General features: G+C 39.0%; 1 protein-coding gene across 1 annotated transcript; it reads right to left on the bottom strand.

Moving 5' to 3' along the window:
* Positions 1–1,905: 1,905 nt before the first annotated feature.
* On the bottom strand, positions 1,906–11,118 carry LOC121368870 (carbonic anhydrase-like). Its single transcript, XM_041493626.1, has 7 exons — positions 11,047–11,118; positions 7,881–8,055; positions 6,769–6,917; positions 5,634–5,726; positions 4,122–4,185; positions 2,857–3,014; positions 1,906–2,223 (listed from the first exon to the last, which is right to left on the bottom strand). The coding sequence occupies exons 1-7, from the start codon at positions 11,116–11,118 to the stop codon at positions 2,053–2,055; spliced, it is 882 nt and encodes a 293-aa protein (XP_041349560.1). The 3' UTR covers positions 1,906–2,052.
* Between the last annotated feature and the right edge of the window lie 3,425 nt (positions 11,119–14,543).

The following is a 14,543-nucleotide window of genomic DNA, read 5'->3' as shown; positions in this document are numbered from 1 at the left end:
TAGCCACACTGTTGCAGACTTAAGGTCATGGTTAGGGAATCATGGTGTAGTATATTTTGTCATGTGTATCGTCATAAAGATGGTTTTCGGTCGATAAAGACCCTTAAATGCAAGTGTGTGCTTCCAAGGCTGAAATGGACGGACAACGACCAGCTGTCCTTTAATACATACATTGATGGAAAGAGCAAGCTTGTTTCAATGTATCATGATACCCACCTAACCCCCCCCCCCCCCCACACACACACACCACTCCAAACAGAAAAAGAAGGACAAAAAAATAGAAGTAAATAAATAAATAAATAAAAATGACTTAAATGAATTTAAAATGAAGACCCACACCCTTCTCATCTCTAATAGGCCTATAAATGAGTTCATATCCATTGGAAATCTGCCTGATCCGTCTATTGTGAATATGCAAATGAAACATTTAAATGAAAAAAACCCAACTATATTAATTCCATATGCTGGAGAAATGTCCTTTCAGTTTATATTAAAATATACAGTTAGAAAAATACGCTTCCCTTTGTGAGTTCCCTGAAAAAGGTCGTGTTCGTTTTTGTCTGTATTTGGACGCTTGCGACGGGATTGGGGTAGTGGTCTATTAGTGAGGGGATTCGTTTTCCTATCTCTGGGTTTTGTTTGTTCTGCGGAACAGAATCTAACCCTGTCGCTGGAGCGCTTGTCTGAGGTGATTGACTCGTAGGATCGAATCACCTTAGTAGACCCATTCTCAGATTGGTTTTTCCCCCATCCCAACCAGTGATCCACGACTGGTATAGCAAAGGCCGTGGTATGTGCTATCCTGCCTGTGTGATGGTTCATATAAAAGATCCCTTGCTACAAATGGAAAATTGTAGCTGGCTTCTTCTCTACGACTATATGTCAAACTCACCAAATGTTTGACATCCAATAGCCGATGGTTAATATATCTAGTGTTCAGAACACATTGCATATAAAAACACTGATATCCAGAAAATATATTTAATATGTAATACAAATCGTTAAAAAAACTTTTAGTCGAAAACATGCAACAAACTAAGAATAGTTCCTATAGAGTGTATACCACCAACTCAAATCCCATAGAGGACAATATGTGGCTAAAACTCCTATCTATATATATATATATATATATATATATATATATATATATATATATATATTACCAACCCTCACCATTAAAGTGAATAAGAACAAAATGGAGGTCACACTGCTCATTTCAGAGATAATGGTTAGCGTCTATGACTACCCTAGTTCCGCACAAAATCTGAGTACTGTTTTTTTACAGGTACCTCATACATGCTTGAAGCACAAGGCTACTTGACACAGTGGTACTAGATGAAATAAAATTGCATAAACAATTTACCAGATGAAACTTGTGTTTTAACAACCAACACACTCACATTTATCACCAATCAAAGGACATGCGGTATTAACTGCTCTATCAAAAGTTCGGTGCACCGCCAACCAACTTTGACCAAGCCGGTAGTTATTTTGTTTAGTACTACCAATAAGGCTGGTCATTGGAAAAATCTGCGGTGTTGTAGGTAGTAGTAAACCAAATAACTTCCGGCTGGGTCAAAGTTCGAGGTGCACCAAACGTTTGATAGAGCAGTTAATACCGCATGTCCTGTGATTAGTGATAAATGTGAGTGTGTTGGGTATAAAAAAATAGTTTCATCTGGGCAAAAAATGTATGTTATTTTATTTCATCTAGTACCATTGTGTCAATAAGCATTGTGCTTGAAACATGTGAAGTGTACCTGTGAAAAAAAAAGTACTCAAATTTTGTGCGGAACTAGTGTAGTCATAGACGCTACCCGTTCTCTCTAAAATGAGCAGCTTCACCCCCAGTTTTTTCTGATTCACTTTAAGAGTGAGGGGTGGTAGTATTTATATCTGTGATGTTTATGTCTATTGATACGCTTTAGGTAGGAATTTTAGCCACATATGTTACTATTGTCGTCAATGGGATTTGACTTGGTAGTATAACATACATTCACATTTAATACTAGCAACAACAACAACTACAACGTGCATTATAATGCGTAGGGCCTATTCCGTTGTGGACTCGGTGGTAATTGAACGTGCGCTCTCGCGTGTGTCAATTTTACGATTGGTGTAAACTTTACGACTGTTTAGCGGCTGCAGTGGCCTAAAGTTATCAGCTAGGGTCACATTTTCTTGTCCTCTGTCGTTTTCCAAGATATTGCGAAATTTCTGGATCTGAAAATAAACATACTTTGTTGTAGCATCATCGAAAATACTGTAACTGAAGGTCGCGTTAAATGTAGTTCATTGAAAAATAAAGATGACCGACTTCGTAGCTTAACCACTCGAAACGAAAATTTAATTGAATAAATACCCACACAAATAACAAACAAAAAAACCCAAATGCTTTTTTAAAAAACAGATTACAACCCAACAAGTTAAAAACAAAAATGGCGCACACGCACACACACATATAAAACTTCTCACATAAACCCTCTTCCTCCCTCACACCTCTCTAGAAATGCGATGGGGCATTGTATATACCCTTCTCAGTGGATTATTTTTTCCGTCCCAGCTAGTGCTCCAGTATTAGTACATGGAAGGCCGCGGTATGTACTGTCATGTCTAAAGGTACATATAACAGTGCCTATGTGGATACAGGGGGTTCATCTCGTTCTTTCTCTCGACGAATAGCTGTGTCGGAAAACATATAAATGTATTTTGTCTGAGGTGTGTGCCCAGAACAGCGTGCTTGAGCCGTAATTGGATATAAGCACGAAAATAAGTTGAAATGAATGAATGAATCCTCCCCACCTCTTTTTTATATGTGCGCACACACGAACGTACACACGTATAATGCTACACAACCTGTGCCTCTGCTATGTGGATTTCGTCTTTAAATAAAGTCCACGTGACCGTTTCAGAGCAAGGGGGCGTGGTCAGGCTGCCTTCGTATCTGAACCAGGTCTTCAGCTTCTTTGGTAACAAAGATGCTATAGGAAACGCAGCAATTGGCTTTCTGGCGTCTGTAGTTTAACAAAAGAACATCAAAAAGCGATATTTAGTTAAATTTCCTGTTTGTGAAATCCTAAAGAAACATGGGCTAAGATAAAATATTATTCTTAGATATGACTTGAAAATTAATTTCTGTTTTCTTAGATAGTTTCGTTGCAAAAATCATAATAAGAAACCGACGATGTTAACATTTTGTTTCGGTTTCACATTTTTCAATCCAACTTGATGATGTACCATTAAAAAAGCAAAACAGCAGACAGTGAAAGTTTGCGTGTTTTTTGTCGTGGGAGATCTCAAAGCAGGTGGATATTTAGCTCAGTCGTTTGAATGCTCTCCTGAGATGCTTGCGTCGCAGGATCGGACCACCTCGACGGATCCATTCAAATGATTGTTTTTGTCTCATTCTAAACAGTGCACCACAACTGATCAAAGGCCGTGGTATGTGCTTTACCTGTCTCTGGGATGGTGCAAATAAAAGATCCCTTGCTGCTGTAAGAAAAATGTTGGGGTTTTCTCTCCTGACTACATGTCGGAATTACTAAATGTTGGACATCCAATAATAAATTAATCAATGTACTCTAGTGGTGTCATTAAACACAATTTATGTCTGGTCAAAATGCGCCAGGGTAGTAATTTATTGTGGTTGTGTTTTGGTCTTTAGTCTGATATTTAAAAAAGTTTGTTTTGTTTAACGACACTAGTAGAGCACATTGATTAATTAATCATCTGCTATTGAATGTCAAACATTTGGTAAATCTGACACATAGTCATCAGAAGAAACCCGCTACATTTTTCCTAATGCAGCAAGGGATCTTTTATATGCACTTTTCCACAGACAAGAAAGCGCATGCACTGGTTGGAACGTTAAGAAAACAATACGTTGAATGGATCCACCGAGGTGGTTCGACCCTGCAACGCATGCACCTCAGGCGAGCACTCAACCGCCAGAGCTAAATCCCGCCCCTTGATGTACACAAATACACACAGAAGTATTTACAGAGATAATAATGATATCAACCGCTTAACAGTTATAGACACCGTGTGCTCGTTTGACGTAAAGTTCTCATTGTATTCCCTGCCTTGGTCACCACTTAAGCTACTGAATAAACAACACAAACCTTTGAACTTGATGTCCAAGAAGTGACTCATCATATGGAACATGTTTTTGTTTTCTTCTGCAACCTAGAAAACATTTTTTTTTAAAGAAGCTTTCACCAAACGTGTGCTATAGTTGTGTTTTTATCAGGGATGTAGTTTATTCTGTATTAATTTATTCCATCGATTAAAACTACATACAAATACATAAGCTTTTATACAAGGCTGAAGGCACAAATAAAGACAAACATAGGCCGCAAAATGGGTGGAGCGCGAGGGCAAAACCCCCTCCCAACACACACACACACACACACACACACACACACACACACACACACACACATTTTCTGTTAATGTTCTCAAAAATAAAAAATGTTTGTTTTGTTTAACGACAACACTAGAGCACATTGATTTATTAATCATCGGCTATTGAATATCAAACATTTGATAATTGTGACATATAGAGAGGAAACCCACTACATTTTTTCATTATCAGCAAGGGATATTTTATATGCATCATCCCCAGACAGCATAACACATACCACGACTTTTGATATACCAGTTGTGCTACATTAGCTGGATCGAGAAATAGCCCAATGGTCCCACCGACGGGGATCAATCCCAAACCGACCACGCAGGCACAAATAAACATAAACGTATGCCGCGAAACGGAGGGGAGGGGTGGGTTTGGGGGAGGAAGAGCGCCAGCTGTTAATGTGCTCAGATATTGAAAGCTTTGCAGTAGAAGCCCTCGAACTCCATAGCAGGTTCGGCTCTCCGGGCCGTCAAATTCCCATCCCCCAGACCATCGCACTGATACTGTCTGCCCTCCACATCCCGCTCCCACGTTTCAATAAAGCAATTAAAGAATGAAGGAATAAAAAAAAAAAAACCTGCATACTATTAATGCAAAACCGTGTTTCAGTGTCGAGCTAGCTTAGAGCAATCAGTTACATGGTGTACATTAAATCGAGCGGCTAAACATTTGCGGATCCACTCGAATGACTTTCAACATATCGGCAATAGAACATTCTCTAAGTAAATGTATTTAACTGGCACTCCTTTCTTGCAGTGTAGTTCTGAAATGATGCATTGCGCACAAAACATAGAATGATTATTTTATTAATTTGAATTTGTTCAATTTAATATAGTGCCAGTAGACATAGCCATAACTATAGTCCGTTCCATCCTTCTACAAAAATGTATTTTGTTACTAATTTCAGTTTGGTATATCGTAAGAAGAAAAGTAAAAGTGTTTTGGAAATAACAAACAAATACAATTGGCGTGTGCAAGTTACAAAACAATCGGCTCAGAAATAAATAACTTTTAGTAAATTTCATAGTATCAAACAGGCGTTCCCTGTGGGACGGACTATAGATAGGGATGATAATATAACAAAAGTACCCTTTTCATTTTAGAAGAACCTATGGTACTCTACCCTGGTTACTGTTTTTATTGACACACCTTCCCCTCTTGCCATATTTGACAATTATTTACGTTCTCGGTACTTACTCCCGGGATGGGAACATCTTACCTTCAAAAAGAATGCTAATACAGCAAGGCCATTTTTCTCGTGTACAGCCACAGAGAAGTTGGCGTACTTGTCATTATATAGAACGATGTGCATCTGAAAGACAAAGATACTAGATTCAGAAATAACCGGGTTCACTCTACATGACACCAATGCGATGTCTTGTCAAAGATGAATAATCAATGTCTGAAAGGAATTACTATAATATTTGTGTTGGTATTTAGTCTTCAACCAGTTTAAACGAAACCATTTCATTCTGGCATAAGTATTGTTTATGATAGGCATAAGCACTTCTGGGTGGATATTCAGAGAACTAATAACAAGCCTTATCACAATATATGACAGAGACAGACAGACACACAAACATACACACACACATACACAACAGAGCAAGAGAGAGAGAGAGAGAGAGAGAGAGAGAGAGAGAGAGAGAGAGAGAGAGAGAGAGAGAGAGAGAGAGAGAGAGAGAGAGAGAGAGAGAGAGAGAGAGAAGGGAGGAGAGAGGAGAGAGATGATGGTCAGATGAGAGGAGAGGATGATGATGAGATGGTCAGATGATTATGATGACGATGATCATGATGTATTGATATCGAGGTACGTCAATATTGTGATTTCACACGTATACATGCAACCATAAACATTTTCACAAATTAATTAGCCTACAAGATATGCAAAGGACTAAAGAAAAGTTGTCATCACGTCAGATGCCATCGGTGGAGCGCTTCCAGGAACCAGAGTCTGGGTACTCTGACCATTTCGTGTTATGAAATAAAATTGGGTCTTTTAGCGTTATAAAAGATATCGAAATAAACACCTTAGATTAAGGTTGTAAATCACAGAGAAAAGATATGGAGAGAGAGAGAGAGAGAGAGAGAGAGAGAGAGAGAGAGAGAGAGAGAGAGAGAGAGAGAGAGAGAGAGAGAGAGAGAGAGAGAGAGAGAGAGAGGAGAAAAAGATCGAGAGAGAGAGACGGCAGAGAGATATATTTAATGATGTTGTTGATGATGATGATGAAATTGATGATGATATTGATTATTACAACGATGATGATGATGATGACGGTGATGGTAATAATGACGACGACAACGATGATGATGACAATGATGATGACGGATCGATATCGAGGTACTCGAGTTACCTCCATTGGGAAATAAACTCCATCGATAGAATGTTCTGAGCCTCGGTGATTCTGTAACCCCCAGTGATAGTGAAACTGTTCCAGTCTGTAGCGCCCCTCTAGACCTCCTCCGGTAATGTAAATAGGACTGCCACTGACCGTAATTTTAACTGCAAACAGAGAGTACAATGTTCCAACAGTCGTAAACACTTGACATTTGCCGTATCCATGTAGCATTCCAAGGGCATCATTAAATATATATAATAACTGTTTTTGATCAAACATAAATCAAAGAATAGTGTTTGCACAAAGGTAATTTACATAGTTCACTATATGTTATAAAGACTACTATGTATAAGGTAACTGACGTATATATCTGCATACGTTTATTTCAATCTCCATAATATATAAACACCACATGTTTTTAATTATCAGTAAATGATCTTTCTATATAATTATGTATCAAGAAAAACACAGGTTATTTAAGTTAAAGCATTCTGCACCCAAGGAACAAGAAGGGAAGTAACTTTGTATTGTACTCGGTTGTACTTGATTACGGGACTTGGAATCGATTAATTGGTCAAAAGGGAGCAAGCTCTCGAGCAATGTCGATTAATTCAAATATCAATAGATTTGATGAATCGATGGTGCATTTTGACTCTTTATTATTTTTGTATTGTTGTTGTTATTGTTGTTGCATGTGATAGTGGTGGTGGTGGTAGTGTTTTATTACTCTGGTTTTGTTTTCTTTGGGGGTGGGTAGACGTTTTGAAGTGTTTTTGCTTGCTGCATCGATTTTGTCCATGGTGTTTGTGTGTTTATGTTGTATTGGGCGCAAACGTCATGCGTCCGTAATCTATATGCTTATACTTGTAATTAATTAATACGCATATATACGACCACGTGTATGGAGACGCATAAATCGAATCTACTCAACCTATTTTCTTAGAGAGTGGTTCCTACGGATTACGCATTACGGATTACGATTACGTTAACGGATCACGATTACGCAGACGTATCGCATTACAATTACGTATACGCATGTGGATTACGATTATATATACGTATACACATTACGGATTATGATTACATATTCGCATTCTGATTACGGACAGAAGGAATTTGCGCCTTACCCGTGTATCCGCCAATATTCGCTATAACCATCGACACGCCATTGGTGTTGTTCAGTTGACTGAGGTTGAAGTCGGTTAGACCTCTGCCTGGTTCCACCAGGTCAGATACAACTTCGACTGGAGACTGTCGGTCACCTCCACAAGTCGGGAAGACTTGTGGGCCAGTTTTCCGGTCCTACTCAAAACAGACAAAGGATAATTGAAGAATACAACACCATGAGCCGAATATGGGCAGAAGCCTGTTTATGTCTTACACGCGTGTAACTACATGCATTTACAATGCTTAAAACACCTGTTTATGTCTTACACGCGTGTAACTACATGCATTTACAATGCTTAAAACATCTGCGTTTGAGAAAACAGGCTTCGTAAATTCTGCCATATATCTTCGGTTCACAAAACGTAAACGGATATTTTAAAAACAATACATGTATATCATAATAGACCCGTAGGATTGATCTGCATAATGGGTCGGGGGTGGGATGCGGTGGGTATGGGGGCACACACTATAATTTGAGGGACAAGCACCTTTTTATTGTCATGTCATGTCATAGGGTTTTACGTGCACATTCAGAACAAGATGTTGTAGCGCACGCCTGTCGTGGGCACAAGAGCCAGCTTTGGCCGACTCCTCCGTCCATGACAGGAAAGGTGGGGGGAGGGGAGAGGAGGGACCGCCTGCACTGGCAGGTGCAAGGAAGCACCAGCAGCCCAAATCGGTAGCAGGCGGGTGGGGGTGGTGGTGGTGCTATGGAATTTGAATGGAGCAGTTAAATGCCAAAGAGAAAAGGGTGCGCAATTTTGATTGAGGGAATTTGGCGCAATTTTGAACGGTTGGTCGAAAGGTAAATGGCCGAGCTAATATAGGTTTTGATATTAGTGAATCGAGAGTAGCTCGTTAATTTTAGACCTTTACGATGCCGTGGTGTCTCCCTAGGTTGCCCATAGGGTCCTTATAAAGGGCCTGACCGCTTCTGGTCGTGGCATCACCAAGTACCAAGTTATTACCAGCAGCAAGTATTGGGGGTTTGGGTGGGGGAGGCCGATATTCTTTTGTTCAGCTTCCCCCCAGGTGCATTGCAATTGTGTACTCGGAACCGGTATCCTTTTGTCCGGTTCCTTATTAGAGTACGTGCTGGGCCATTAAATGGGGGCGGGTGCATTGTTATCATTAGTCAATGCACCCTGTGTACTGGTGCAGTGAGCGTGTAGTCTGTGTGTGAATCCTAGTTTTGTGTTAAGGTTGTACCTATTGTCTTAAGTCCCTATTCTAGTGAGTTCAACGGTCATTCATGACCACCCATCCCCCTCCGTCCTTGTATAGCATTGAATACAATGACGGAGGGGGAGTTAAACTAGCCTAGCTATCTAATTTGAAGGGTTAAACCCTTATAGTGTAGGTATTGGTTTAAAAAGCCTAGTGCTTGGCATACTTAACTTTATTACCAATGCAGTGAAACGAAACTAACGGTGGCAAGTAGCAATTGTATACATATATCCACCAATCTAGTTACTTAGTTTGAAGAATTTTGATTCACGCCCCCTAAATATAGGATTTTAGTAGGCTTACTTGGTTTGTCTTCAGACTATCTGGATAGTTGGGTCTTTTTATTGTCTTTCTTTTTGTCTATATATAGTAGGGGTATAAATATAGAATAATTTGTAACTAATGACGCAGGATATCGGTGAAGATAGTAATGGGAAATTCCGCAAGACTTGCCGAGCGGAATTTCTCATTGTGCTTGAACAGAATAAAGCTGACATCCTATGTTATTAACTAGTTATTGTTTTTATCCTGCAATCCATAAAAAAATTAAGAAAAAAACTAATTCTGTTACTTCACCTACATTGTACGTTGCTCTAGTTCAACGTACACACTTTTTTTGTAGACGGGGATGAGGGAGGCTGGTTTTCATAAATGCCCAAATCTGGATAACAACATTTATTTACATTTAATAGCATTACTACCAAACAGCTATATAGGTTTGCAAATGAATCACTACGCATTTGTACAACTACCTTTGCTGGTAATATGGTAAATGGTAAAAAGGTCTCACGTTAGCACATTTTGCCAGAATATCTCTATAATGTTTTCCCGAATTAAAGGTTTTGCTCCAGCACTAGGGGGCAGTTCCCTCTCGACACCGGCCCCTGTCTCATACGCAGGTCTACTACAGGTCAAAAGAACCATTTAGTAATAATAATCTGCTAGTATTTTTGTCTTAGCTTTAATCAATCATAGAAACAGTGGTTGCGGGATAAAAGTAAATATTTTTATCTTCAAGCGCATGGGTCCCTTCTGCTAGTTCCTAAGAGCATAATAAATACATCCAAATGATTTTTGTTTTATAGTATTCTGAACTGGGAGGCTTACGGTGTTTACGACACAATTTAGAAGAGAAACGAAATCCGATGTCATCACAAGTTATTCGTGTGATTAGTAACACCAATGTGACCAATAAAGAGTATATACCACGTTGTTTAGTACTCAGTCTGTGTAGCTCCGTAGTGAGGAAAAATAAAATGGCACCGCTAAGGGGATCTATCGCACCACAGTATAAACTGAGTTACTGATGCCACTAGAAAGGTTTTTTTGTAATGTTATTCATTTCATTTCAACTTATTTTCGTGCATAAATCCAAGTAAGGTTCAAGCACGCTGTCCTGGACATACACCTTCTGCTATCTGGGCTGTCTGTCCAGGACAGTGTGTTGGTAGTTAGTTAGTTAGTGGTTAGTGTGAGAGAAGAGGGTGTAGTAGCCTTACACCTACCCATTGAGTCGCTAAAACTCGATCTGGGTGGGAGCCGGTACCGGACTGCGAACCCTGTACCTACCAGCCTTATGTCCGATAACTTAACCACGACGCCACCGAGGCCTTTTTTTATAATGTTAGAAATCAGGACTGTATCTGAGGTGGCGTTGGTGGTGGTAAGAAATCGCTACCACCCCACACTCACCCCCATACACACGAAAATAAAATTGTATTTTTTGTCTTGCAGTTAAATACCTCAGGGGTGTGTTCAGGAATTTTAGCAGGGTGTCTAGACTGTGGCGAACAGCGTTTATAGTGGGGGTGTCGAGTCATACTCACCTAAAAATATTTTGAAAAAAAAAGAGAGAGAAAATTTGCTTGAATATGGGGATGAAGGTGGGTTGCCTCTCACCCCCGAACCCCCTAGACCATCAGTACTGTGATTTGACTCTTGTTTTACTGCCAGCACCATCCACACTCCCATGTTAGTTTAGTAGGTACGACCCCTGGCGTGTAATATCCATGGCAATTACTGCTGTATCACATAATACACCAGATTATTAAGGAATTTCAGTGAATAAATATGATGACGATAACTGTAATAATCTGAATCACGGTGAATAGTGTGATATAATGACGGCAGTGTTCATAACAATAACAACAGTACTACTACTACTACTACTACTACTACTACTACTACTACTACTACTACTACTACTACTACTACTACTACTACTAATAATAATAATAATAATTATTATTATTATTATTGTACTACTACTACTACTACTACTAATTATTATTATTATTATTATTATTATTATTATTATTATTATTATTATTATTATTATGATGATAAAGTACCGTATATAGTAAGTGTAATGTACGAACCTAGATCATTATCCGAATACGCCCACTCGTTTCCTGAAAGAGAGATAAGACTACATGTCAAAATTACATTTTCCCGTTAATCCGCAGTAGAGACCGATTGAGCAAACTGAGGTTTTAAAAATACAGTGACTGAAATTTGTGGCGGTATTTCTTAATTTCTTTTCGCCTGTGGCGATTTTAATTGTGTTAGAGGGCCGTGTGCAGTTTAATTGCACTTAAGCCCAGATGGGCAACTTGTTACGTAATACTTCGCGCGATCGGGCATTCCAATATGCACTTAGTCCAGCTGTGGAGGCCATGTGGCGAGTAGTTACGTAATACCTCTGCGAGTGCGGTTTTTACAGCCGTGATTTGGCGACGATGGCGTCAGTAAGTCTGACGATCAGAGAGAAATAATACCGCTTGGTCGCGGTGGAAATATCAGATGATAGGGGGAGGTACCGCCTTGTACCCCAGGCGAATTCTGGTTTTTATAATAAATAGCTAGGATTTAGAGATATCTAGGAGAACCAGAATAGGAAGGCTCCCAGGGAACGTAGTCCGTTGGACTTTGGTAAATATTTTCATTTCTGCTCTGTGTATAACCTTGATGTGATTGATGTGACTTTAAATATTTTAATACTGTATTATACCAATATTCTTTAGACAGTGTCTTCGGTCATCTGACGAAGTAAATCGTAGACTTTTTGTTCTAACATTATACGAGTATTTTGGTAATATAAAGCTTAGCCAGTCATCCTAGACGACCTAGGTAAACTGTAGGTTATTGTCTTTATTGTGATAGGTACCAGTATTAATTCTGTGTTACAAGGTTACTGAATGAGTAGTTAGGGTTAATTAAAATTAACCCGTTAGGAATAGAGCTGTAATTCCTTTATTAATTAAGTTCCCCAAGAAGCGTTCCTAAATTATCACACGTTACTGAACGAGTAGTAAGGGTTAATTAAAAATTAACCAGTTAGGAATGGTGTTGTAATTCCTTTATTAATTAACTTCTCCTGGAAGCGTTTCTCAATTATCACACGTGTGGGTGTTGTGTAACGGTGAAGTGATTCGCATATTGTGTAACTAGACACCTAGAGATTAACTAATTAAGTGATCAGTTCTGGGTTGTTATTATTGCTGTTATTAATTAATTACTACGGCTGTACATTTGTCAGCGTAGGTTAATACAGATTCCAAAGTGTATTGTGTTTTGTTGTGTTTCTAGTGAGCTAAACGTGCTATAAATATATACTTTATATAAGATCGTATCTCTGATCATACCTAGAGACGAGCCATACTAGGGTTTAACCGCCTGTTACAGAGATATCTAATAGATATACAGTTAGGAGAGATATTTTGATAATCGTGTTTTATTCAGTTACGGGAATTATAGAATCCCCGTGACATAATCGATATCAACATATATAGATATACTGGAATATTCAGAAATCATTTTGTGATATAATTACAGTATTTCTGGACGACTATTAATGTAATGGTGGTACTGTAATGTTCCAATTCAAATTCATAAAAAAACCCACCTATTTTGCAACCATTCTGACCTTTTTACAATTCGTAGAACTTGCGAAATGGTATATTTTATCTATATGGCGGCCATCTTGGATTTAGGTGTTTTATATGAATACCGAACAAAAATCCACTTCTGCAGAGCTGTACACAAAGTCTTGTGCTTTTATCCGCCAGGTATTGATAATCTTTAAAATGGCGCTAAGCAACCTAACTATACTGAGCAACTGCGTGTCGTAAAATTCTGCCAAACTATCTAGAGTAGCTGTTGAAACAAGAAGCACATCGCCCTGTAGAACTCTACTATTTAATTTTCATTTTTGCCAGTAGAAAATTGTTTAATAAAAATTGAAAAATTAAAAGTTTCCTAAATATCTCTTTGTTAATATGTGGAGTGTGCTTCAACGGATCATTGTACCAAGTTTCAGAACAATTCAATACAAACTCTACAAAGAAGACAGATACTGGGCAAACAGACTGCCCCGAGAAACCTTTAATTTAATAAAAAAAATTACAATTTCCCCAAAAGCATCATTATTAATTTATGAAGACTACTCCAGAGAATCATAGTACCAAGTTTCACAACCATCCTATCCAAATTCTAGGAGAAGATAAGATTTTAAACTTTCAATTTAAATTTTAAAATCATTTAATAAAGTATATCTCTATTAGTTTTTGTGTGTGCATGTATGTGTGCGTGCGTGTGCGTGTGCGTGTGTGTATGTATAGCTCAAACATACCTGCACCGCAATGCACTTGTTGAATTAGGCAGAACAACAGTGTTACTCCAAACAGCAAGGCAGTAGTTAACATGGTTTGCGAATTCAAGATACAGAACTCCTACCAAAGATTACTGCAATGACCAACTCCTATATATCAGTTTAGACTGCCCTGAATCTCACCAGTGAAACCCTTCTTCATTATGATTAATACCCACAGCTCCAAGTATTTTAAATCGCACAAAGTTCCCATTCTTTTCATTACACCTGTCACCGAAGTATATATATATTTGTCAGCTGGTACCAAAGCATGGGCGATGTTAAAATAAGGGTGATGTGAAACAATTACTGATGTAATATGAATATCAGAAATATGTTGTTGGTAGTTATCAATCAGTCTGCGCCCACCCCCCTACACGCACACCCTCTCAAGCCTTGTGCACCTTCTATGGTGGAAAAACCGCCCCCACTTGGCTCCCCTATTTTCAATCAACCCGCACGCCCTCGTTTACTTCTGTGAGGAAGGGACGGGACGTAGCCCAGTGGTAAAGCGTTCGCTTGGTGCGCGGTCGGTGTAGGATCGATCCCCGTCGGTGTTCCCATTGGGCTTTTTGTCGTTTCAGCCAGTACACCACGACTGGTATATCAAAGGCCGTGGTATATGCTATCCTGTCTGTGGGATGGTGCATATGAAAGATCCCTTTCTGCTAATCGAAAAGAGTAGCCCATGAAGTGGCGACAGTGGATTTCCTCTCTCAATATCTGTGTGGGTGCTTAATCATATGTC

The sequence above is a fragment of the Gigantopelta aegis genome, chromosome 3 (assembly GCF_016097555.1).
Source record: "Gigantopelta aegis isolate Gae_Host chromosome 3, Gae_host_genome, whole genome shotgun sequence".
NCBI lineage: Eukaryota > Metazoa > Mollusca > Gastropoda > Neomphalida > Peltospiridae > Gigantopelta > Gigantopelta aegis.
The sequence above is the reverse complement of the archived record's forward strand: the minus strand, read 5'-3'. Positions and strand labels throughout refer to the sequence as shown.

Bases quoted from the DNA above. Each gene is read 5' to 3' on its own strand.
- LOC121368870 (XM_041493626.1), bottom strand. From the start codon at position 11,118: ATGGGAGTGTGGATGGTGCTGGCAGTAAAACAAGAGTCAAATCACAGT. The intron at 5,727-6,768 runs GTAACTCGAGTA...TTTGTCTTTCAG, and splicing joins GAGTTTATTTCCCAATGGAG to ATGCACATCGTTCTATATAA. The intron at 3,015-4,121 runs GTTTGTGTTGTT...GTTAAACTACAG, and splicing joins CTTGGACATCAAGTTCAAAG to ACGCCAGAAAGCCAATTGCT.